The sequence below is a fragment of the Podarcis erhardii genome, assembly GCF_964252035.2.
Source record: "Podarcis erhardii genome assembly, chromosome: 3".
In the NCBI taxonomy this organism is placed as follows: domain Eukaryota; kingdom Metazoa; phylum Chordata; class Lepidosauria; order Squamata; family Lacertidae; genus Podarcis; species Podarcis erhardii.
The window spans coordinates 2,820,778-2,846,639 of record NC_138507.1 but is presented as its reverse complement, the minus strand read 5'-3'; the positions used below and the strand labels follow the sequence as shown (position 1 = coordinate 2,846,639).

The following is a 25,862-nucleotide window of genomic DNA, read 5'->3' as shown; positions in this document are numbered from 1 at the left end:
CGAGTCCAACCCCCTGCCAAGCAGGAAACACCATCAGAGCACTCCTGACATATGGTTGTCAAGCCTCTGCTTAAAGACCTCCAAAGAAGGAGACTCCACCACACTCCTGGGCAGCAAATTCCACTGTCGAACAGCTCTTACTGTCAGGAAGTTCTTCCTAATGTTTAGGTGGAATCTTCTTTTTTGTAGTTTGGATCCATTGCTCCGTGTCCGCTTCTCTGGAGCAGCAGAAAACAACCTTTCTCCCTCCTCTATGTGACATCCTTTTATATATTTGAACATGGCTATCATATCACCCCTTAACCTCCTCTTCTCCAGGCTAAACATGCCCAGCTCCCTTAGCCATTCCTCATAAGGCATCGTTTCCAGGCCTTTGACCATTTTGGTTGCCCTCCTCTGGACACGTTCCAGTTTGTCCGTGTCCTTCTTGAACTGTGGTGCCCAGAACTGGACACAGTACTCCAGGTGAGGTCTGACCAGAGCAGAATACAGTGGCACTATTACTTCCCTTGATCTAGATGCTATACTCCTATTGATGCAGCCCACTCACCTGCATGCATGCAATTTCTTGTTGCCTAAAGGTTACCAGAAGAGTGCTTAAATATAAAGCTGCACTGTACACCATCAAAACTAGAGGAAATAAGCTCAAAACCTTTAGAAAGAATCACCCAGAACAGTGCACAGGTAAAGGTAAAGGTGAAGGTAAGGTAAAGGACCCCTGGGCAGTTAAGTCCAGTCAAAGGTGACTATGGGGTGTGGTGCTCATCTCGCTTCAGACCAAGGGAGCCGGTGTTTGTCCGCAGACAGCTTTCCAGGTCATGTGGCCAGTAGCACTAACCGCCTCTGGCACAATGGGACATCGTGATGGAAACCAGAGCGCACGGAAACACCTTTTACCTTCCCGCTGCAGCGGTACCTATTTATCTACTTGCACTGGCATGCTTTCCAACTGCTAGGTTGGCAGAACCTGGGACAGAGCAACGTGAGCTCACCCCACCGTACAGTTTTGAACTGACGACTTTCTGATCAGCAAGCCCTAGGCTCAGTGGTTTATACCACAGTGCCACCTGCATGCCCAAATAGTAATAGAGCAACTGTAAGGCAATTCAAGCAGGTTTGTGAGGTTTTCATTCACTCCCTTCCACTCATATTCCTTTATGGTAACATTAGCCTTCTATGTTGGTTTTATGTGTTACTGTTTCAGAAATTGGATGCAGATGTATTTGATCCAACCATATAATTGTAATTAACTGTATGTTGCCTCCTGAACAAGTGAGTCCTCCTCAAAATGCAATGAAGGGGAACAGGTCATGGGAACACTTGATAGGTAGTATTGAAAACTACTTTGATGGTAAGCTAAAACGCAAGGGCAGCATAAGCATTATGCAAGCATTGGACACTTCTTAAATATAATATCTGCAGAATTGTCTTAATTTTAGCATTGTTCTTTGTATGCTGCTAAATAGATTTCAAAACCAAAATATCACCTGTTCATACTTGTCATAATACCCATCTTTCAAGCTATGCACAAGTAAATGTGCAGAGCAGCAAATCAGAGTTCAGTTCTACTAACAGATACTTGTAAAATAAATAAAAAAAATGTGTTGCATTCCTTATAGACACATGCAAGTCAAAATCATTGTTAGTGTAATGGTTTTATTTTACTCATCTTCCCCTCACAATGAACATACATACTTAAAACAACACACAATAAATATTTCTGTGGGTAAGTAGATCCAAGTATTTGCAATCTTAAGGAAGGAAAGGGTGCGACCCATGCTTGGCTTTTAGGCCAAGGAAGGTGTGGAAGGCTTTAAATTTTGGGAGAGGAAACACACATCTCCCTCTCAGTTGCAAAAGAGCTTCAACCCACCCTTATATCAAAATGTGGACAGGCTGTTCCCTGTACCTCCACTGTTCCCTGTACTTCCCCCTACCTCCCTCTGAACCTTTTTATATCCTCCTTGTCTCCCCACCCTTCACTCTGCCTAAGACACAGCAGCCAGTCTTCTTCCATGCCATCAGGATAGTGCCTCACCCTTTTCCCTTCCCAGGTGGACTTTGTGGGCAATATCCAATCAGGGCCACCTCAGGATGTTTTGCTGCTGGAGGCAAAACAGAAAATAGCACAAACACACACCTGCGGCCAGCTCCTCCTGCCTTATCCTCTGATGCCCCCCTTCCAATGGGCTCTTCCAATGCCCTTCCACCTTCTTCTCCTCGCAGCGGGGGCATCGGAAGAGCAGGCGGTGGGGGGAATCAGATAATAAGGCAGGCAACATCTCAGGGCCTGGCTATGCTGCCCCTCCCAACTGCCATCCTGAGATGACTGCATCCTCCAGTCTCATGGGAGGGCAGGTCCTAGTCCAAATGTCATCAGCTTGTTGGCGCCTGGTAGTGTGGATCAGGGCCTACTTAAAGGGCTAGATGCCAGCAAAGGATCAGCAAGTCCTGACCTTTGCTGTCACAGTCTACCAGATTGCTTCTATCTGCATGACACTCTCAAACAATTCTAAAAGGCTAGCAAGGCAGGCTTTCCCTTTGCCAGAAGTCATGCTAAATCAATCCTCAGTAAGGCTTGTTCCCCTATATGTTTAATGATTGTGGTTAAATCATAGTTTTTACCAATTCTCCTGGTACAGAAGTCCAATGTGCTGTAATTTACTGATCTCGTGTATCATTTCTTCTTATTTAAAAAGAAGGACTACCTTCCGGTCCTCTTGTAAGGAGGCCAAGTAGAGGTGAAATAAATTTTTCAGTTTTGAATTTAAGAGGGATATATTACCTGGATTCAGTGTCACCTCTGATTTGTCATCCTACACATGTACCACTGATTACCCTCAAGTAAGTGGGCATAGGATTACAACATTAGTTTTGTATATGCTTATTCAGAAGTATGCCTCATTGTGTTCAATGGGCATACTCTCAGGTAATAATAATAATAATAATAATAATAATAATAATAATAATAATAATTTATACCCCGCCCTCCCCAGCCAAGGCCGGGCTCAGAGCAGCTTACAAGCAATAATAAAAACAAGTTGAATGATTACAACTTAAAAACAAAATTAAAATACAACATTAAAATATTGAAACATTAAAATATTAAAATGTAGCCTCATTGCAGGAGGAGAAGGAAAAGATTGTACCTGGGATTGTAGCTTAAACAGTATTATTATTAACCATCACCATCTTACTTTTGACTTTGAATTTTTCAGTAAAAGTAATTGGGTTGCAAGGGAAGGCTAAATATATTATTAGAGTTGAACAGATTTTAACTTTGGAAAGTACAGTTACAATTACAAGAGAATTCAATTCATTTTAATGGGGCTTGGATAAATGACACTGGTTGAGGGCTAGACTGTATATTAGTAATACTGTTCAAAATTCAACACTCTCTGTTAAGCAGTGGTAAGCTTAAGGAGATATCTGTTAAAGATCAGGGATAAAAAGCTAGGAATAGCTTTTAATGAGTTAAATACATTAAACATATTTCAAGGAAAAGCTGTTGATTAGAATGCTGAATCACACACTCTAGGTTTTCAACCTGTTTCCACTTCCCATGTTGCTAACAAGGATGTGAGCAGATGTTTTCTTTATATATTGTATGGATATTTATGTAGATAGGAATACAGACACATGCCACTATGGCCTCTGAGCAGTTTACGTCATTTGGTAACAAATCTAAAGTAGTTGGTTATTTTACAGTTCCTGTCACTGTGCTGCACATTTTGAATTAAGTACTTTTACAGACAAATGTGTCATGCACAAAATATAATGAATTTCTCTTTAACTACACTCCTGACTCAGCATAGGTCCAGTTCAAAGTTGCTTAATATATTGAACAATTAATTTTAAATGAGAACACAGCACATCATACATTTTACCTGACTGCATCCCTATTTGAATATAGCCATTTTCACCAAGAAGAATTTTAGCTGGGTCTTAAATTGTTTTTTTAAGCAAACAGAACCAGTTAACTTTGTACCTCTACATAATCACTTAACAATTGTTCAATTCTGTTGACAGAACATTGCAAGAGCATGTCAAAATATTTTACCTGACAGACGTATTTGCTCTTCCATTTGCTCAGTACACACCGACTGTTTTGCATCAGTTCCTGGAGGACAACCAAAAATAGACAGTGTATAGATGGCTGTACACATTTCATTTGTAGATAAAGTGCTTCTGATTTTCAAGGAGGAGAGATTGCCTGACATGCTAAACAAAGATGCAACTGTTTTGGATAACCCACCAGACAAAAGAGCACTTATCACCAGAAGGGATGATCTTTTATGAAAATTAAAGCTGTTGAAAGAGATCTGAAAAACTGGATTAATTGTTATTATGCTTGAAACTTTCTGAAAGGTACCTCTAGCTCCTTAAGTGTGTCTCGCAGCTTTTCCGGACGTTTGTTCTTAAGTATCCAAGGATAATCTCGAGCTAGCAAACAAAAAGTATGTATAAGATATTATCTACATATCCAGATATGTAAAATGCTGGATTTTACTTCATATTTTATTATTAAATACTGAATATTTTCTATCTTACAATAAATGTGTTTATAATTCTGACACAGGCTCCATAGACAAAATTTTATTAAATCAATCTGAATCACTCTGGTAGAGGTTCTGTCTTTTCCCAAAGGGAACACACATTTAAATAGCTAGAAGCAGGTTCAATATCAAGTTAAGTGATATTATCAATAACTCCTTTCAAAATAGCACAACCAAAATATTTTAAGACCATATGGTACCAAATGCCCTGTCGTATCATCGATCAAACTGTTATCTCCTCCTGTATAATGAAACCAGCATGCTTAGATTGGCACTTCGGTCAAATGCCTTCAGTAAAATTATGCAACTTAATCTGGAGGGAGTAAGAGACCACCAAAATTGTATTTAATTCCAACATTCAGATCAGCTGAAGTCAGCCCCCAAAATACAATAGTCCAGACTTCATTCAACTTAAATGTCTTGTATTTAGCAACTCAGCTGGTGGCCATAAACAACCAGAAATTGGGGAGGAGTCATTGGTTTCAGCGCACTTTGGCACCAATGACATAGTAAAATATAGTCCTGCAGAACTGGAAGCCAAATTTGTATTGTAAGGTAAGAGGTTGAAAGCCAGTATCTTGAACATAGATAGAATTTCTAAGAAAGCTGTTCTACATGCAGGGCCAGCTAGTGGTGGGGTCTCAATGCAAGAGCAAGGCAGTGGGCTTGCATTTGTTTGGCATGGGGGAATGTTTTGGGACAAGGCGGACTTGCATTGGCCTTAACATGAAAAGGGTGCAGAGAAAGCTGCAGCAGCTCAGGAACATCGGGTTCAAGATTAATCAGCCTTAAAGGATGGCAGTCATACTTTTCACCTTTTTCATGTGCAGAGACTGTCCAAATGGGGATGGAACAGGACTTAGGCAATGAAAGTAGTGGGACATGATAGTCAAAGAGGCCAAAGAGCCATAAAGCACGTGTCAGAGGCATTTGGAGAGAGACCCATGTTTTCTGATTCAGACTCATTCTGAATCAGACCGGACACGGGCTAGAGCTCAACATTGAACCTACCAAGTGGCAATGGTGACGGCGAAGAGGGCCTTCTTCACCGCCTCTATTGCATCTGCAGAAAACAGCAGCAGGAGACTCTTTCAGGTGGTTCACAATCTATCGGAACCACCTTCGTCACCAGGGCCTGGTAGGGACCCCAAGATCTCCTGCAATGTTTTTGCAAAGTTTTTTGCAGATAAAGTCGCTCAGATTCAGAAGGAGGTAGACTCCACCGTGGGAGCAGGGTCAGGGCGGGAGAGTGCTAGAGTCCTGTCTAGTCTTGTTACATGGGATCAATTCCAATCTGTTACCTCCGAGGATGTGGACAGGCTACTTGGACGAGTGAAATCGACCACCTGTCTCCTTGATCCTTGCCCATCCTGGCTGATAAAAACGAGCCGGGAAGGGTTGGGCGATGGGCTCTGCGGGGTGGTGAATGCTTCCCTCTGTGAGGGAACATTCCCAGATCCGCTGAAAGAGGCAGTCATTAAACTTCTTCTTAAAAAAAAAAAGACCCGGCCAATATGGCCAACTATCGCCAAATCTCAAATCTACCATTCTTGGGCAAGGTGATTGAGCGGGTGGTTGCTGAACAACTCCAAGCACGCCTGGAGGATGTGGACCATTTGGATCCCTTCCAATCGGGATTCAGGCCTCACCAAGGGACTGAAATTGCCTTGGTTGCGCTGGTCGATGACCTCCAGCGGGCTAGGGACAAAGGTGAGAGCTGTTTCCTAGTTCTGCTGGATCTCTCAGCGGCCTTTGACACCATCGACCATAACATCCTTCTGGACCGTCTAGAGGGGCTGGGAGCTGGGGGCACTGTTATATGGTGGTTCCGCTCCTTTCTCCTGGGCCGTGTCCAGAAAGTGGTGTTGGGGGATGAGTGTTCAGACCCATGGACTCTCACTTGTGGGGTGCCTCAGGGTTCTGTCCTCTCCCCCATGCTTTTCAACATCTACATGCAGCCGCTGGGAGAGATCATCAGGGGGTTTGGGCTGGGTGTTCATCAGTATGTGGATGATACCCAGCTCTACCTCTCTTTCAAATCACAAGCAGTGAAGGCGGTGAAGGTCCTGTGTGAGTATCTGGAGGTGGTTGGAGGATGGATGGCGGCTAACAGATTGAGGTTGAATCCTGGCAAGACAGAAGTACTGTTTTTGGGGGACAGGAGGCGGGCAGATGTGGAGGACTCCCTAGTCCTGAATGGGGTAACTGTGCCCCTGAAGGACCAGGTGCACAGCCTGGGGGTCATTTTGGACTCACAGCTGTCCATTGAGGTGCAGGTCAATTCTGCGTCCAGGGCAGCTGTCTACCAGCTCCATCTGGTACGCAGGCTGAGACTACCTGCCCGCGGACTGTCTCGCCAAAGTGGTGCATGCTCTAGTTATCTCCTGCTTGGACTACTGCAATGCGCTCTGCGTTCTACCTTTGAAGGTGACCCGGAAACTGCAATTAATCCAGAATGTGGCAGCTAGACTGGTGACTAGGAGTGGCCGCTGAGACCACATAACACCGGTCCTGAGAGATCTGCATTCCGAGCACAGTTCAAAGCGTTGGTGCTGACCTTTAAAGTCCTAAATGGCCTCGGTCCTGTTTACCTGAAGGAGCATCTCCACCCCCATCGTTCAGCCCAGACACTGAGATCCAGCACCGAGGGCCTTCTGGTGGTTCCCTCATTGCGAGAAATGAGGTTACAGGGAACCAGACAGAGGGCCTTCTCGGTAGTGGCACTCATCCTGTGGAACACCCTCCCTTCAGACGTGAAGGAAATAAGCAGCTATCCTATCTTTAAAAGACATCTGAAGGCAGCCCTGTTTAGGGAAGTTTTTAATATTTAATGCTGTATTGTTTTTAATACTCGATTGTGAGCCACCCAGAGTGGCTGGGGAAACTCAGCCAGATGGGCGGGGTATAAATAATAAATTATTATTATTATTATTATTATTATTATTATTATTATTATTATTATTATTATTATTACATGTTAATGATAGAAGCCTTTGAGCCAAGATGGGTGAGCTGCATGGCTTAGATTTTAAAAGGAACATACAGACAATGTATTGAAAAGTGTTCAATTAGCAATAAGCACACCTTGGATTAATCTGATTAGCTACAATACTGCCTACAATGGAACCAGGGGGACTTGGTTATTACTGGCTACAAACTCTATAATAGGGGTAGTAAGCCACTGTGCAAACAAGTATATTTTCTTGGCCCTCCAGCAATCTGCTGAATATTGGTGGAATTGGCAGCAGAGACCTCTACAAGCAGAGGGCAGCAAACCACACAGTTTCAACCCTAGTGGGGAACCACAGCACAACCTCTAAAGTCCACAGAAAATCAGTAAGACCCGCAGAGTCCACCACTTCTGTCTTTGGGGGGAGTGCTGTGGAAGTGTTCGAATGAAGATTCCAGACCACTCACAGTGAGAAAGTAAGCTGATGACCCAGGAAAAGATTGCCAGAAAGAAGCAAGGACAGAGAAAGAGAAGGGACGACAGTGTATGTGTTGTGTGTTATGTTGAGTGCCTAGAGTATGTGTATTAAGTCTGCTGATAGGGTTCAACTGTGTGTGACTGTATGCACTTCTGACTGTGTTAAGGGTATAGTACTTTGCATTGCTGGTGTGTGCCTGCATAAGTGCTGTGCATGTCTGTGTGCCAGAGTAATAGATGACCACACCCACTTTTGATTTGGCCACACCCACTAGTGGCTGGCCATGAGACAATACTTTCCTTGGGCCAAAAAAATGCTTATCACCCCTGCTCTATAGCAATGGCTACCAAACTCTCCCCCCCCCCGAACCACTTAAAAATTGCTGAGGGTCTTGGTGGACCACTTAACATAAGGAATTTAGCATCATAGTAAGGTGGTAATCTCATCAGGACAAGCATTTTGGCTTGCTAGATGAAACAATTCACCCTCTCCTCCACTCGCTGCTTGCTGTTCCAGGGGTTATTCCAACTCCCTAGGGCCAATTTTGCGGGGCACACAGAAGGAATGGTGAACTGAAAGCGGTATTGCACTATAATGTGAAGTAAAACCAAGGCTAAATGTTAGTTAGTTAGTTAGTTAGTTAGTTAGTTAGTTAGTTAGTTAGTTGATTTATATACTGTCTTTCATTTAGAGATCTGAGAAAGCGTAGTGGCACTTGGAGCAAAACTGCAGCCACTTCTCTCCTCCACTGGTCCTGCTGCTGCAGTGCTACCAAGAGTTAAGTCATGGTTTGCCTTAGGGTTACGTGTGGATCCAGCTTCAGGGTTTATTTTCTCTAAACTATGAGCATCAGGTCAGGAGCAAGCATTGGCTACAGCATGTGGTTTGTCTGGAGTGAGACAAACCACAAGTCCAGTTTCTCCTGTCTCCTCATTCTGCCCTGCTTGCATCCACTTTTACTAGAAGGAGATGAAGAGTAGAATAGATCAACACTGTATATAATTAACAACAAGAATAATTTGTGTGTGTTCCGCCTTTATTTCAGGATGACAAAGTGAGTTTCCCAGTAAAAACAGCAAAAAGGGCTGCTGCCATGGGCTACGTTTAGACATCAAAGCATATAAACTGAAAAGTAATTAACACAGTCTAAACTTCGAGAGTTTCACAGTTGTGTATTTTGTACTCACACATTTTTTGTGATTGTATTTTGTATAATTTTAACTTTTTAAAACTCTTTTCAGTTTTGTACTGGGCAGGTTATAAATTCAAATAAATTAAAACATAATATTTTAACTCTTTTTTTTACAGTAATAAGGAAACTGAAAATAGGTCTTACATTCTGCTAACTGTTGTTTCTCATATAAGCAGCTAAAGTTCACTTGTGGTTCTAAAAGAAGGAGAAAAAGAACAAAGTTCCAACAACCTTATCATTTATTGTCAGCAAAATGCTAATTATTACACATTTAGGAAAAGTACAGAGATCTGAAAGGTGGGGGAGTTTTAAAGTTCTCATTTCCTGGACAGATGTCTTAAGTTTGAAGTGAAATAGACTTGAGCAATCCCAGCAGGTGGGTCAATATTATAAAGGATTGAATGTAATCAGATAGTGAAGTGAACTACAACTGAATCCAAACGAGAAGCTGAGTCAGGCTGCCACCAGAACTCTAGAAGGAGCATGTGATGCCCATACAAGCCACCACTTTGACCTGGACTCAAACATGAAGTAACTGTGCCTTTTGGCCCATCATGAATCTTCTGGGATTAAAAGGATTAATCAGATAAAGAAAATTGATCATTCACTCTGAAATGTCTATTTCAAAATATCAGGTGAGGAGGATCCAGGAGGCCAAGACCAATGCACTCCTATGAATTTACAATGCCCTCTGCTGGAACTCCAATAAATAAAAATTAACTAGAATGCCCAGCATCAAATATTGCATTATATTTAAAACGTAATTTTATAAAATGAGGTTATGACTTTTGACATATATGTTGTCTTTGTTGATTCATTGCTTTAAACTAATTGCTTTAAAATAATTTGAACCAATTGTTTAACTAATTTAACTGCAGAGAATTTCAGGTTCTACAACATAATTCATAAAAAATTCCTATACAGTACTTTCAAAATTCATAAAGGTTAAATATATATTTGTGTGTTTGTGTTTCAGTTTTGAGAGCTTGAAAAAAAAAATCAAGTGAGGAGTGTATATAATTTTTTCATGAGGTTTACACCATACCTGCTTCCTTTTTGTCATAGTAATGATAGATTCCAATGTCTTGGTCTACACAAATAAGGAAATAAAAAACTGAATTATAATTCTGGCATTTGAAATTAGACATGTTTCTTGGGAGGGTGGGCACTATCTTATAAACAGAACTGAGAACCCATGCATGCAGTCGTACAAATACTTCCAGAAACACCCACTGAAAATACTTCAAAATGATTTCGGGCCAGCACCACTCAAAGACCTTAATGGGAAACTGTCCAAAATAGATGGGTTTTGAGACTCCATCTGAAAGCCTTCCTATTGATTTACATATGTTTCTACAATTAGAAGGGGGTTCTAAAACCCAGGGAGTGGGGGGATAACTGAAAAGGCCCTCTCTTTGATGCACAAGAAGGTACAGGAAGCAGGACCATTCCATTGACATGACTTGAGGACCAGCTCTACTGGCCCTTCCATCACTCAACTGTCACCTGGCAGCAGACATTCCATCAGGCTGCAGCAGAGAGGAAGAGAGGAAAGCAGCTGGGCCATTCCATCAGCTCTGCTGAGAAGCCAGCTACATTTGGTGCCTCTTCTCCTTGAGCTGCTTCTAGCCCAGCTGGTTGTCACACGCGATTTTTTTAACTTTAAGAATCAGTGGCTGAATTTGTTTTTTCTCTGTTTACTTACCAATAGCTTTTTTCTTTTTCTCTTTTCTCTTTTAGATTGGCAGTCTTTGGGCAATGGCTGTCCTTGTTCTTATTGATTTTATGTAAGCCACTATAGGAGACCTTCCAGGTGGAGAGTACAGAATGCTTTACATAAATAGATAGATAAAGCCCACTAGGCTAGTTGATCTTACAAGCAAGGCTACAAATACGGCCTACAAAGATGCACTTATAGCTTGGGCAATTCATACTGGTGCCTAGGAAATTTTTCAGATGAACTAGCCCCAAACTGGGGCAGGTGAAAGAAACTTCTAATTCTTGAGCTGGATGCAATCCACCGGGGTTCAGTCCATGGCCACACTATTTCCCCCACATAGCTTCACCTCCCTAGTGGGGTGTTGCTGGAAGAATGGATTGTTTCCTTTTCCCCCTGCCATTTCTGTGTTGCACACTAATAAATACAATCTTTCTCAGCATCCAGCATAAAAGGCATGTGAACTGCCAATGAATGAAGAGACCACTCTGATTCTCCACCAGAAGCTTGCTATATTTATGTCCTGAGAGCTGAGAAAGGGAAGCCTCTCTCTGGCTCCAAACTGGAACCACAGGCAGAAAGAGACTGCACTGAGCAGTGGGGAAGAAGAGACACGGCTGATAAGCAGAACTATAAAAAACCCCTATTCTTCCCCATTGTTTAGCTGTTCGGACAGCAAGCAGTGAGTAATAGGCGGGGCGGGGTGAGGTGGGGGGGTCACACAAAATAGGTTTTAAAACTTTTATAAAATTCAGTTTTATGTGGACTTTGATGGCATACAGATTGGTATGCCAGAGTAAAGGTACTCCTGGATACCAACACTACCTGCACCTTCTGAATTTAAGGAAAGCCCCAAGATGTAAACTTGGGTCCTTTGGGGGAGTCTTCCATCCAAGATCAGTTGCACCCTTCCATCCAATTCAGCAGGTTTTCCTACCCACAGTACCTCTGTTGTATATGGATTTAACTTCAGCTTTACTCTCACCTACCTCAAAACAACCTCCAGTTTAGGAGGTTCCTTAGCCTTCTTGAGATTTTAAGATGGAAAGGACACATACAAACTGCTTGTCACCCTTACAATGGTGGCACTGTAGTCCAAAACCCCCAAATGATTTCACATCAGCTGTTTCATTTAAGGTAACCTAGAAGGATAGCATAGTTTGATGATACTGAAAACTGCTGAGACATCCAGAAGAATCCATAGGATTGGCACCTTTGCAAGGCTCTTTCACCAGTTACTAGATGGGTGACAACTTCACATGTTGTAAAACACAGAGATGTTCTCTATTTTGAAACAATAAGGAAATTATTTTACAGAGACATTTCTGTAATAATTTCTGTATAGAAATTATTATACAGAGACATTTTTCTTTCAAATTATCTTTTTTATCCTGAAAGTTGCTCTGAAATCAGTAGTTAGTGGTTTTTGTTTATACATGAGAGGAGTTGTGACAGTGGATGGAGAGCAAAGGGCAGGCTTTTGTATTATGTATGTTCTGAAAAACATGAACAAAATACTACATGTTAATTTCTGAATATTGCTAAAGCTGGCAAAATGGTAACATCTGCTTTACCTTGAACATGCAAGGTGCTCTTCAAAGACCACAGGTGCATTTCAGAGAGAAAGACAGTCATCTGAAGCAGCTGGCAGTTAATTCTAGAAGAAGAAGATATTGAATTCGATTGTCCATTAAGCTGAAAAAAGAACACTTATAAAAACTAAGAGCAGCAAGTATCCCAATTTTTGGTTCTTTCACAACCAAAAGCAACTAGCAGGGAATTCATAGACTATGCTTATGGCTACTTTCCAAATGTTATTACTCCGATAGCAAGGTTTGTAGCCCCAAAAGCTTGCACACAGCGTGAGTATACCAGCATGTTCAGATACTACCAAAAGAGGAGCAAAAAATGTATCTGCATAAAAGCTTAGCAGTTTACTTTTCAAGGAGGTAATCAGTTTTGATGGTAAGAGGAAAAAAGAGGCTGAGCAAATGAATAGCAGATTGTTGTTTTTAAAAGACACCAGAAGAGTACGTAATGAAGGGAGCCTAGATAGAAAGAACAGATAAGTAGATGCAAGGGAAGGAAGACATATTATATTTAAACTTATATTTAAATTATATTATATTTAAATAGAAAGAAAAACTGAGAGAAAGAAGAGAAGGAGAACAGAAACTTGGGTTTATTGGAATTCATTTAACAAATTAGAGGTAGAAAGAAAGAAAGAAAGAAAGAAAGAAAGAAAGAAAGAAAGAAAGAAAGAAAGACATCAAAAATCCTATTTAAGTACAAACTGTGTTCACACAGAGCTGAAGGGCTGCAGCATCCCAACTTCATATCCATATTTATGATCCTGCTCTGCTCTTCCTGTCTTCACTATTCATTTATGCTTTCTCAAACATGCTAAATAGTGTCCTATTCATCAGTGAAGATGCAGTCCTCACGTCCTAAGCGGTTTTCTCTCTAAATGGGGCTCTGTAATTGGAAGTAGCCCTGCCAGGATAAGGTGGTTTGGGGAAGAACTGAACTTACTTTTGAACCACTGTGCTCAGTTAATGCTTTCCCTCTTAAATTCAAGTTGCTAGAATGACTCATTAAAAGGTAGAGAGTTGTTTGTTGCTCTAAAAATTCATCAACTCAAAAGACAAAAATATATTCAAATTCTTTTTGTTTAAAACTATAGCATGCTGTCAGGGAACTGCCATCGGAGAAAGAGGTGGTGGATAAGTTCCATGAGAATAGGAGAGAATCTGCGGCAGAAGGAACCAGCAGGGGGAGTGCAGGAGTCACAGCGGAGGGGAGGCTCTGGGATACTTCCAGTGACGACAGCGAAGAGGTAACAAGACCCCCGTTAGGAACTCCCACCCTGCGCCGGAAACTGTCACGCAGAGAGTCACGAAAGCGCATGTCTGTCAAACAGCTTTTATGTTGGCGTAGGTTCCGTAGACGCCCACTGTCAGATTCTACCAGCGACTAACGGAGTCATGCTTTGGGGAGATCCGTTAGTGCCTAGGTTGGGATGACCAGCCAAACCCCAGAGGGATCAAGCTTTACGCACAAGCAGCTCATTATCCCATCACAGCAATCTGACAGTCTCTGAAAGCAGCTTGTGCAAGCAGAGGGCATCATGAGCGAACCAGCTGGAACCGGAGGTGCAGGAGCTGGGGCTGGAGGAGGTCCAAGCCTGGAAGACAGGTACAGGGCGTTGGAGGTCCAGCTCGCGCTGCAAACGGCGAGGCTCGAGGAGAGGAGGGCTCAAGATGCGGATAAAGGGAAACCCACCCCACTTGCCAGAAAGGTGCCTGGATTGGTGCAGAAATTTGGGGGGGATCCCAGGAACTATCAAGCCTTTAGGACAGAGATGCAATATGCTCTTAACCTACTGTTTGATGACTTCCCTGATGAGAACTCTAGAGTGGCGTACGTGATCGGCCATCTAGAGGGAGGGGCGAGGGACTGGGTGCGGCCCCTGATGGCAGCCAATAATGAAATCTTAAAGGACACTATGAAGTTTTTTCGCGCCATGGACTTGATGTTTTCCAGTGAGATTGAGCAAGGGGTGGTGCGGAGGCAGTTAATGGCGTGTAAACAGGGGAGCCGATCTGTACGTGAGTACTGGACTGAGTTCAGCATGCTGATTCATAGACTGGGGTGGGACCTTGCGAGTGAACCTATTCAAATGCTGTTTGAAGAAGGGCTCTCTCCGGCAGTGAAAGATGAACTTTCCCGGGCGCCCAGGGCGGAGTCTATGGATCATCTGACTAAATCAGCGCTGTCCATAGGAGCGCGCCAGGAGGCAAGGGCTTTGGAAAAGCGGGAAGGAAAAGGGGAACGTTGGAAGGATTTCCGCATTCCAGAGATTCCGGAGCAGCCTTTCCCGCCAGCAGAGCCGATGGAAATTGGAACAGCGCGCGCGCGCGCAGTTTCAAACACCAGTGAAGGGCGGAAGAAGGAGGGGAAGGGCGCCAAGAGATGTTATCTCTGCCAACAGCCAGGTCACTTTGCCAGAGTCTGTCCGCAAAGGAAGGAATGGCAAGGAATGGCGGGAACTGTTGGGGGGAAGGAGGAAGGAGAAACAAGCAGCGAGCAAGTAAAAGCCAACGCCTGGCTGCCAGCATCAGGGCACCGCAGTCAGGCAGAGGAGAAGTGAATGTGCCCACGCCGGAACCTCCAAGACCAGCGCTTGTGATAGAGGTGTTGCTGGAACTGTCCAATGGACACCCACTAAAGATAAAAGCGCTATTGGATTCAGGCAGCTCCTGTAATTTCATGAGTAAGGAGTTTGCAGCTGAACACCAGATACAGACTATCCCATTAAGTAAGCCTTTGCAGGTTACCACGATTGATGGGAGGGAACTGTTGGGAGGAGAAGTGAGCCAGCAGACTGTTCCAATGGTAATGAGGGTGGCAAGACACACAGAACTGATAGCGTTTAACGTAGCCATTTTGGGAGGAGCTCCCATTATTTTGGGAATGAGCTGGCTAGCACTACACGATCCTCTAGTAGGCTGGCATCAGAGAGTGGTTTCCTTTGGATCAGCACATTGCCTAGAACACTGCAAAGAGGGAGAGGTTCAGGCAGGGGCCAGGGCCACTCTAGCAGGGGTGGAAGTGATGGGCAAGGGCAAGGTGCCACCACAATATGCTGACTTGATTGACGTCTTTAGCGAAAAGGAAGCAGATAGACTGCCCCCGCACAGACCCTTTGACTGTCAAATTAACTTACTCCCAGGAGCACAATTGCCAGTGGGCAAGCTGTATGCAATGTCAGACAGTGAAATGCAGGAGTTAAGGGAGTTCATTGACAAGAATCTCAAGCGAGGTTTCATCAGAGAGTCACGAGCGGTGGGGGGCAGCCCAGTGTTCTTTGTGGACAAAAAACACACGGGCAAACCGAGGCTTGTATGTGACTTCAGAAGCCTAAATGCAGTGTCAGAACCAGTGACTTTCCCTATGCCTAGAATTGATGACATTCTGACACAGGTGAGAAAAGGGAAAATTTTTACCAAGCTGGACCTTAGGGGGGCATATAACTTGATACGTGTGAGAAAGGGGGATGAGTGGAAGACCACTATGTTCACCCCCTTGGGGGCTTTTGAGTATTTAGTTATGCCTTTCGGATTACAAGCGGGCTCCGCCTGCTTTCAATCATTCATGAATCACGTCCTGGGGCCACTGCTCTACAAGAACTGCGTAGCGTTCTTAGATGACGTCCTGGTGTACTCAGCGAATGAGGAGCAGCATGTGCGAGATGTAAGAGAGGTACTGAGCAAGTTGCGAGAAAATCGGCTGTGGGTGAAACTGGAGAAGTGTCAGTTTCATACCAGGGAGGTGGAATTCCTGGGGTACCGGTTGTCTGACAAGGGGTTGGCCATGGATCCCAGCAAGGTTCAAGCGGTACTGGAATGGAAAACACCAAAGACCAAGAAGGACGTGCAAAGGTTCCTGGGCTTCGGAAACTTCTATAGGAAGTTCATCAAGAACTTTGCCCATTTGACAGCGCCTATCACGGATTGTCTTAGTAGCAAAAAGAAATTTGTTTGGACGGAAGAAGCGCAGCGGGCGTTCGAACGCTTAAAGCAGGCGTTTGCGTCGGAAGAGCAACTGTTGCATGTGGATCTACAACAACCAATGAGAGTGGAGACTGACGCGTCAGACCGAGCGGTGGGGGCCGTTCTTCTCCAGCCGGGAAAAGATACGTCTGAATGGAGGCCGTGTGCATTCTTCTCGCGGAAGTTGAACAAATCCGAGAGGAACTACACAGTATACGACCGAGAACTGCTCGCCATTCATGAAGCCTTCCGGAAATGGCGGCACTTGCTGATTGGGGCGCAGCACAAGGTTCAAGTCCGAACTGACCACAAAAATCTGGAATATTGGAGAACAGCCCGAGTGCTGAACCAGAGACAAGTACGATGGGCCCAGGAGTTCTCCAAATTCCACTTTGAGATTCGTTACGTGCCCGGATCCGAGAACGTGAGGGCGGACGCTCTTTCCAGGAAACCTGAGTACTTAGAGGGGGAGGGAGCGCCCGAGGCAAGGCATGTAATCCCTGAAGACCGCTGGGTGTGTGGGGCGGCATTGGTGGGGCAGAGGGAACTGATGGAGGGTACTGAGAACGATGAATACGCCCAAGGGAAACTCAGAGAGCTCCGGAGGGCAGAGGAGAACACAGGGGGGTTTGAAGAAAAGAACGGGGCGTTGTATTACAAAGGGGCACTGTACATACCCGACGGGGAACTGAGGGGCAGAGTACTCAAGCAGTTGCATGACAGCCCCACCGCGGGACATTTTGGACAGCACAAAACCATGTGGTTGGTTACCAGGGAGTTTTGGTGGCCCAAGGTGAGGGAGGACGTACGGGAATATGTCAGGGGTTGCGTCAGGTGCCAGCGAGCAAAAGGAGAGAGGGTGGCGCCAGCGGGGCTATTACAACCCTTACCCACGCCCGAAAGGCCATGGGAGGCAGTATCCATAGATTTTATGACGGACCTGCCAAAATCCAAAGGCAAAACAGCTGTCATGGTGGTGGTAGATCTATTAACCAAGATGTGTCATTTTATAGCTTGTTCACATGCAGTCACAGCGGAGGAAACCGCCAAGTTGTTTGTAGAACATATTTTTAGGTTGCATGGCGCCCCCTTGAGGGTTTTGAGCGACAGAGGGAAACAATTTACTTCCAGGTTCTGGAGGAAACTGATGAGCTTATTACACGTAGAACTCAATTTCTCAACTGCTCGGCACCCAGAAACCAATGGGCAAGCGGAAAGGGCAAATGGGATTTTACAACAATACCTGAGGTGTTATGTAAAAGACAGAGAAAATGATTGGGTGGATAAGTTACCTCTAGCAGAATTTGCCTACAACAACGCGGAGAACGTGTCCACAGGGATGAGTCCCTTTCTGGCAAATTATGGGTGTCACCCCCGGGCATTCCCAGGAGAGGGAGGGGAGAGGTGGAGCGTGCCGGCGGCGGAATATTTTTTTGAAGAGATGGAAGCGATCCACCGTCAGCTTCAACTTAACTTAGAGAAAGCCAAGGAAGAATATAAGAAGCAAGCAGACAAAAATAGGAGGGAAGGTGAAACCATAAGGGTGGGGGACCGGGTGTGGTTATCCACCCAAGGACTACCGTTCAAAGGAGGGTGTAAGAAATTGAGACCCAAAAGATTGGGACCCTTTGAGGTCATACAGCAGGTCAACCCAGTAGCATTCAAACTCAGGCTGCCCAGTCACATGAAGTTACACCCAGTATTTCACAGGTCATTACTGTCGCCGTACCGAGAGGGACGTGAGTGGGGGGAGCATGAGAGAGAGGCCACCCAAACGCCCGTGATAGAAGAGAGAGAGCGCGACATGAACGTGGCAGGAATCATTGATTCCAGGTGGAAGGGGAATCAGGTGGAATATCTAGTAGAATGGGAGGGGGAAGTAGAGTCGGAAAACACTTGGGTACCAGCAGAGGTAGTCAATGACGAGGTTTTAATAGAAACATTTCATCAGCGTTTCCCAAGAAAACCGCAACCCGTGGCACGATTTAGAAGGGAACACTTTGGTACCACCGATGAGGAAGGAGAGTTTGAAGGGTTCCCTGAGTCAGGGGTGGGTGAGGAAGCCGACTCAGACGAAGAAGAGGAAGACGGGGAGAGAGACGGTACGCCGTGGCTAGAAGTGTTTGAATCCTCGGACGACGAGGAGAGTTCCTTCAGGGGCTTTCCGTCCTCACCGCCAGTGGGAGAGGAGGCGGGAGGGGGTGAAGGGGGCCCTGGGGGGGAGGTGGATGTCAGGGAACTGCCATCGGAGAAAGAGGTGGTGGATAAGTTCCATGAGAATAGGAGAGAATCTGCGGCAGAAGGAACCAGCAGGGGGAGTGCAGGAGTCACAGCGGAGGGGAGGCTCTGGGATACTTCCAGTGACGACAGCGAAGAGGTAACAAGACCCCCGTTAGGAACTCCCACCCTGCGCCGGAAACTGTCACGCAGAGAGTCACGAAAGCGCATGTCTGTCAAACAGCTTTTATGTTGGCGTAGGTTCCGTAGACGCCCACTGTCAGATTCTACCAGCGACTAACGGAGTCATGCTTTGGGGAGATCCGTTAGTGCCTAGGTTGGGATGACCAGCCAAACCCCAGAGGGATCAAGCTTTACGCACAAGCAGCTCATTATCCCATCACACATGCAAGCCAAAGATAACAATGTGGTGGCAAAGTGAGGGCTTTGTGAAGATTTTAAATGTGTGTCAGTATTATCCTTATAAATGTGCCTTTTAACAGCAACACACTGATGGATATAAAAATAAAAATATTCTATATTGATTTGAAAGTCACACCGAAGCGCATATTGTCAAAAAGGCCTAACTATGGCTTGTATAATAATCGCTGAAAAGAAATACATTATCTGATAACCAAAGAATAGTGGCATGAAAATCACACACTGTAAACTTATTTCCATTTGCTGAGAAGTTGTTTCATGCTCCACTGAATTAATTCTTCACATTTTTAAGAAGTCTGGAAATAAGTCCTATCTTTTGCAATTATAAGTGGTCATGTTATAGCTACAGAGCTTTCAATTTTAAGACATTTACATGTGTAACAGTACCAAAATTATATCAGGTGGTTAGTCCTTTCTTCTGGGCAAACATGAGAAATAGAAAATGCTTTATTTAACTAAGGCTTCAATTTTCATGTACTGAATAGATTCCATGTCCTTAGGTCTTTAAGTAAAATATCAAATATCATGAGCTCTGCAATGAAATTGTTGGGAGACACCGTAGTCCAGCTTTTATAGACATCCACTCATGCAGTCACAACTTTTAAAAGCATTAATTTACCTCAACAATATTCAACCACTATTTTTATTAGACACTTATTAGACTACCTATCCAGGCCTTAAGGTTAAGTTGTTGAAAACAAGGGACAAGATATTTTTGATGTTGGCTTTCTTTGGGAGCTCAGTCAAATCCCCGCTCTGCCAGCCTCTAGACATGGAATCAAGACTTTTTTTATTCTACAGTGTTTCAAGACTTATACCTTGGGGGGGGGGTGTATGGTGTGTGTTAATGTAGAAAATCCCAGAGCAGTTCACAAATCTTACTCTCAAATACGTAACCAACTGAAACCATAAAACCATCTTTGACCTAAAAACTGAAGCAATTTAAAACAAACCCACAGACTTTTACAGTTACACAAAATCAGTCTAATTGTACACACAGTCAGGCAACTAAAATAACAATGAAAGGAAAGACACCCTCAATATCATAGAGTCACAGAGTTGGAAGGGACCCCAGGGTCATCTAGTCCAAAGCCCTGGAATAAATTATTTTTTAAAATAATAGTATTACTTCTGCACATACACACATGGCTAATTGATGTTTCAGCAGCTGCCTTTTTGCTCTGCTGGTCCTCTCACTCGACAGGTACTTTCTGAAAGAGCTGAGGTGGCCAGCAACCTCTGGCAGCAGAAGAGCTAGATGTTCTCAAGTTATCCTCTCTGCTCTGGTAATCTTTGTGCCCCTCACACTGCTGCCACCAAAGTCCTCAAGGTGAGCTTGTGGCAGAGACTCCATCCCTAAAAACAGCACCTGGTACAGGTGAGAACCAGAGAGAGGTATCCTGTCCCAAAGGGATGCAGATTACTGGATGTGAAAGAAAGATGTATTTGTGACAAAGGAACAGCCATGCTGATTGCAATCTTTCTATAAAAAAAATAATTATATACACATAAACTATATATATATATATATATCTTAGCAAAGACTATACAAAACCATGATGTGTTGCTATAAATAGCTTTGCCATTGTGCATCACTATTTTGATGGTGGGGGGCAGCAAGATAAATAATTTTTCCCTGGATCTCGACAATGTAAAATTATTTTAAATAGAATAATAATAAAGCGGATACTGTGGATCTACATGGAAGAGTCCAGTTCCATGAGAGCTAGCGGCTCATGGAGAAACCAGCAATGTCATCAAGCAGGGAGCAAAGAGGAACAGGACCTTAGACAGCTCCAAGAAGTCCTGCGAAGGAAGGTACATGAGATGATAATGGAGCCAACTGAAGCCTCGCGCAGGCTGATCTGAAGCGTGGTAGGCTCTGCTTCTCTAAAGAAACTGGGTGGCTAGTTAAAGGTATCTCATGTTATTTTGTAGCCTTTGAATTCTGTGAGGCACAGCAGAGGACTCGTCCTCTGTCAGAGGATGGTGGCGGTGTTTATTTGTTATTTGTTTTTATATTTATATCCTGCTGAAGCGGAGCAACCACTTAATACCACCAATTAATAATGTGGCAGATCCACTCCCACTATCTCTCCTATTAAATATAGAGCACCCACCTCACTGTGCACCAATTACCCAAATTTCTACCATTTACCACAGGCTATTGTTGGGGGGCTTGTGTGAGGGAAAAGTTAGAGCAGGCATGGGCAAACTCGGCCCTCCAGATGTTTTTGGCCTACAACTCCCATGATCCCTAGCTAACAGGACCAGTGGTCAGGGATGATGGAAACTGTCATCTCAAAACATCTCGAGGGCCAAGTTTGAGGGAGCCTGGATTAGAGTCTCAGGCAAGAGTTGATTAAACAAACAAGAAAAGTTTTATTAAACTAAAGAAGTTTATGAAACAAAATCATAGAATCATAGAGTTGGAAGAGACCACAAGGGCCATCGAGTCCAACCCCCTGCTAAGCAGGAAACACCATCAGAGCACTCCTGACATATGGTTGTCAAGCCTCTGCTTAAAGACCTCCAAAGAAGGAGACTCCACCACACTCCTGGGCAGCAAATTCCACTGTCGAACAGCTCTTACTGTCAGGAAGTTCTTCCTAATGTTTAGGTGGAATCTTTTTTCTTGTAGTTTGGAACCATTGCTCCGTGTCCGCTTCTCTGGAGCAGCAGAAAACAACCTTTCTCCCTCCTCTATGTGACATCCTTTTATATATTTGAACATGGCTATCATATCACCCCTTAACCTCCTCTTCTCCAGGCTAAACATGCCCAGCTCCCTTAGCCGTTCCTCATAATGGGTCAGGAAATGCATTATTTCAGATAGAAGTTAACTTGTTTACTTCAGCTAACTCTAAGATGTCTTAGGCTTAAACATACCACTATAGGCAAATCTCTTCTTAAACTTCAGTTACTAAAAATCAGTTGTTACACTTCAGGTGGTAGATGTTCAGATTTCTAGAACAGATAGGAAAATGTTCAACTCAGTTTCTATTACTTAGATATTACAGTTAAATACTTTCAACACCATACAGTTTCCTTCACAGCTTAATACTTTGGTTCATGAGCGAAGGGCACATCTCCTTAGTTGCCCACTCTTAACCATCCCACCCCTGAGCTCTTCTAGATGGTATAACAGACCCAGAGGGTCACCTCACTCCTTGTTGTTGGGTTGGGAATCTTCTGTACCTAGAAAAACTCTCCCCTCCTGGCTATACCGAGACCCAGGTAGCCTGAATTCCCACAGGATCCACCTCCCAGAACACTCCTGTCTGTTTACCTTTCCCAGACCCTCAACACCGTCTTAATGCCTAAGCTATGAGGCTCCTTCCTCTAGCTATGGATATAGTCTAATCAGTGTGTATGTTTAACTTAACTCAGAACCAGTTCTCACTCCCTATCTCCCAACCTGAAACCTGTCTAACATCTCAAATCAAATCCTATCCCTCTTTTCAAATCCAGCCCTACCTAACTCTCTCCCTCAGAAACTGCTCCTTTCATTCTCCCCCCCCCCCCAAAGTGCTGACTCCAGCACTCTGGTGGAGTTTCAGAGGAACTGCATCACCAGACTCTATTCTGGCTCTGCTGTCCATCATACCTGCCCTCCCTCCCAAAGGAGCACAGTGCAGCTGGAGGGATGTATCTTCCAGGCAGTTGTCCCATGAATAAGGTACTGGTAGTTCTCCCCCAAGGATGTTGATTGAACCTCATCATCAACAAGAGTTCTCCTTCATGCACTGCAAGATCCCTAGGTTGTGGGTTGTGATAGGAAGGATCTAACTCTCCCTTTCCCACATTCCAAAGATCACTTTCAATTGACACTATAGTTGGAGATCCATGCTGTTCCAGTAATGACATCCATATTTTTCTCAAGTGTAGTTTTGCCCAGAAAATGCTTCCATAAGCAGAAGGGGAAAGACAATAGTTTATTTCTCCTCCCCCAGCACTCTCTTGTACCCCCAAAAATCTGTCTGGCAGGGCTGGGGAACCCCCTGGAACAGTGGCAGTGTTGGGTGCTAGAGGAAATTTCAGTGAAAACCACATCCTCTTTGCTTCCAGCAGAACTCCCCACTACAGTGGAACCCATTCTGCAATAGAAGAAAACCTCCCATTGCTGGAAGGACCCAAAAAATTGCATTTTAAATGTTGGAAAATGCAATATATCCAGAAGAGATGTTCTAAATATTACCTTGAAACACTTTCATCCTGACAATAAAATTAATTGTGGTGCAGCAATAAACCTGACATTTGCAAAAACCAAGCAGGCTCCTGTATGGTTTCAAACTGGATGGAGGATCACATGTTGAGATTCCTGCACTGCAGAGGGTTGGACTAGATGACCCTTGGTGTCCCTTTCAACTCTATGATTCTAACTGTATGTTCATTCTGCTAGAAGTCCATAGTCTAGAAAATCTCCAAGTAAGGTAAAGGACTCCTCAATAGTTAAGTCCAGTCAAAGGCAACTAAGGGGTAGGGCGCTCATCTCACTTCAGGCCGAGGGAGTTGGTGTTTGCCCACAGACAGTTTTCCAGGTCTTGTGGCCAGCATGACTAAACCGCTTCTGGCACAATGGGACACCATGATGAGTGCCAGAGCTCACTGAAATGCCATTTACCTTCCCACCACAGCAGTACCTATTTATCTACTTGCGCTGGTATGCTTTTGAACTGCTAGGCTAGCAGAAGCTGGGACTCCAAGTCCCATTAATTGTGTTAGCTCTGAAAACCTAATACCAGTCTTCTGAAAAAGAAAAAGAATTCCCCTCCCCACCCAAATTACTCATTGCTGCTAGTGAACTTTATCAATCATTTTCAAACCACCCAAACAAGCTACAAGCTAGTAAAGTTCCATTACTCTGACGTTACAATGTGTGAACATATATACTGTACAAGATGTCACAAGCAATCTGTGACAGACAGTATGAGAATAAGCCCAAATTCTGTCTATCAAACCCAAGAACTGTTCAGGTGATTTGACAAAAGAACCAGCAATGCAAGTGGGATTTTGCTTCCCGCTTTCCAGGCTTCAGCGTAATCCTGCAAACACTTGCTTCAGACGTTACACATCTTTCTCAAAAACCTTGCTTAAGCAACCTAGCACCAAGTCACTTAACGTGGGATCAAGGACAAGTGGAGCAGCCCCGCTACTGAGCAGCCATGCCAAGATCACAGCTGGCTGCAGTGACAGAGTCTTCACTTTTATACAGATGGCTGAACTATTCATGCATACCCTAGCCAGTGGGCCTCATTGAGCCTGTTAGGCCTTCCCCTGGGTTCCATCAGGCCATTTTGACCAAGCTCACCTCCTGCTACACCTGACTTCAGGTACAACATCCAGTATTGGGCAGCTAAAGGGGGGGCTTGGACGAAAGGGGCTTTGGGGACACCAATGATGCTGTGTGCAACTCTTCCCAAAAACCGCATGGGAAAAAATGAGTCACCTGATGTCACTGGTCCACAGAAGTGTATGGAAATAAGATTCTGGCCTGCCAACTGGATCTCACCCTCCACTTGGGGCATGGCTACTTGGTGGAGCCCCATTCCTGCATTGAATAACATGAAGCGGGTTATATCTCCCAGATTTGTCTACTATTGAACAAGGTATTGTTTCGTGTCTCTATCACTGATAAAAGCTTTGACTTTCAAAACAGCTTAACTGAAGTAAGTGGTAATAAGATTAAACAGAGCAACAGAATAACTTAAGGCAATGCTATTTATTAAAGAGGATACATATAATTTATATATCAATTTTACCTGTGACAACATTGATGAAGGCTGGCACTCAGTGTTCAACTGATGCTGGAAGTTAGCTTACAAACCTTAGAAATGTTTATCAAAAAGGATATGCAAAGTGATCAAAGTACAAATTGTTAGATTCTGAAGAGGATTAAAAGTTTTACATTCATATTTTACTAGAGAATTATTTATTATTTATTTAACTTACTAGTCATTTAGTCTAGGCAACTTACAAAAGATTAAAGCCAAATGCATAGTATAAAAATAAACAGAAAACATTACAATAAAAAACATCACAAAAACCGTAAGGCCTATGTCGCTTATTTGATAGCAGATGAGTGATCCAAACTAAAGATATCTCTTGACACTTGACACAGGATAACTATAGGAATCTGAACTGCCAACTCTTTTAAGAACACTATTTCAATAAGTTATAAATTGAAGTGTTGAGAATCATACAGTTTTAAGACGTTATTTACTACAGAAAAGATAAAACTATTTTAAATATGAATGAGAATTAATTAAAGAGAAACCATTTCTAAAAATTCACAAAAATTGTAAGAATAATCCACTTAAATTAAACACTACGTTTCTATTTCTGCCTTTCTGTTCTTTTCTGATCTTCAAACAGAGTTGCATTAGGAAAAACACTTTATTTTCAGATATGCCCACCTCCATTGAAGGAAAGAAAAGAACCATCAGCGTTTACATTCTAATAATTCAAGATTGCTCCACTACTTGTTTAGGTTTATTGTGTGTCCTTGTACAGATAGGGAGGACAAAATGACTTTGAAGAAACATATGCACTTGTTCAAACATTTCAGTAATCACATTTAAAATAATTAAGTACCAAAAATAAAGCATTTGCATAAGTGTAAATGTTATAATTTTAATACATTAATTTTAATATGCACCTTTTCTTACCAGCTCAAGACAGACTCCTTCCATCTGAACATGAAAACATGAATATGAAAACATTCCTAGTCTACACAAATATTTGGCTCTGATCATTGCT

The 25,862-nt window shown here is 43.6% G+C and overlaps 1 protein-coding gene across 6 annotated transcripts in view; it reads right to left on the bottom strand.

Annotated features, from left to right (window-relative positions):
- Positions 1–25,862, bottom strand: part of WDPCP (WD repeat containing planar cell polarity effector) — a 210,854-nt gene that overhangs the window by 136,366 nt on the left and 48,626 nt on the right. For 5 of the 6 annotated variants that reach the window (XM_081855533.1, XM_081855534.1, XM_081855532.1 and 2 more), the window contains exons 2-6: positions 12,468–12,550; positions 10,222–10,266; positions 9,321–9,371; positions 4,373–4,443; positions 4,061–4,120 (exon numbers count right to left, since the gene is read on the bottom strand). In XM_081855533.1, the coding sequence (XP_081711659.1) occupies positions 4,061–4,120; positions 4,373–4,443; positions 9,321–9,371; positions 10,222–10,266; positions 12,468–12,528 (288 nt within the window). In that variant the 5' untranslated portion in view covers positions 12,529–12,550. Of the gene's footprint in view, positions 1–4,060; positions 4,121–4,372; positions 4,444–9,320; positions 9,372–10,221; positions 10,267–12,467; positions 12,551–21,992; positions 22,014–25,862 lie in introns of those variants that run through there. The other variant, XM_081855535.1, reaches the window with a different exon arrangement.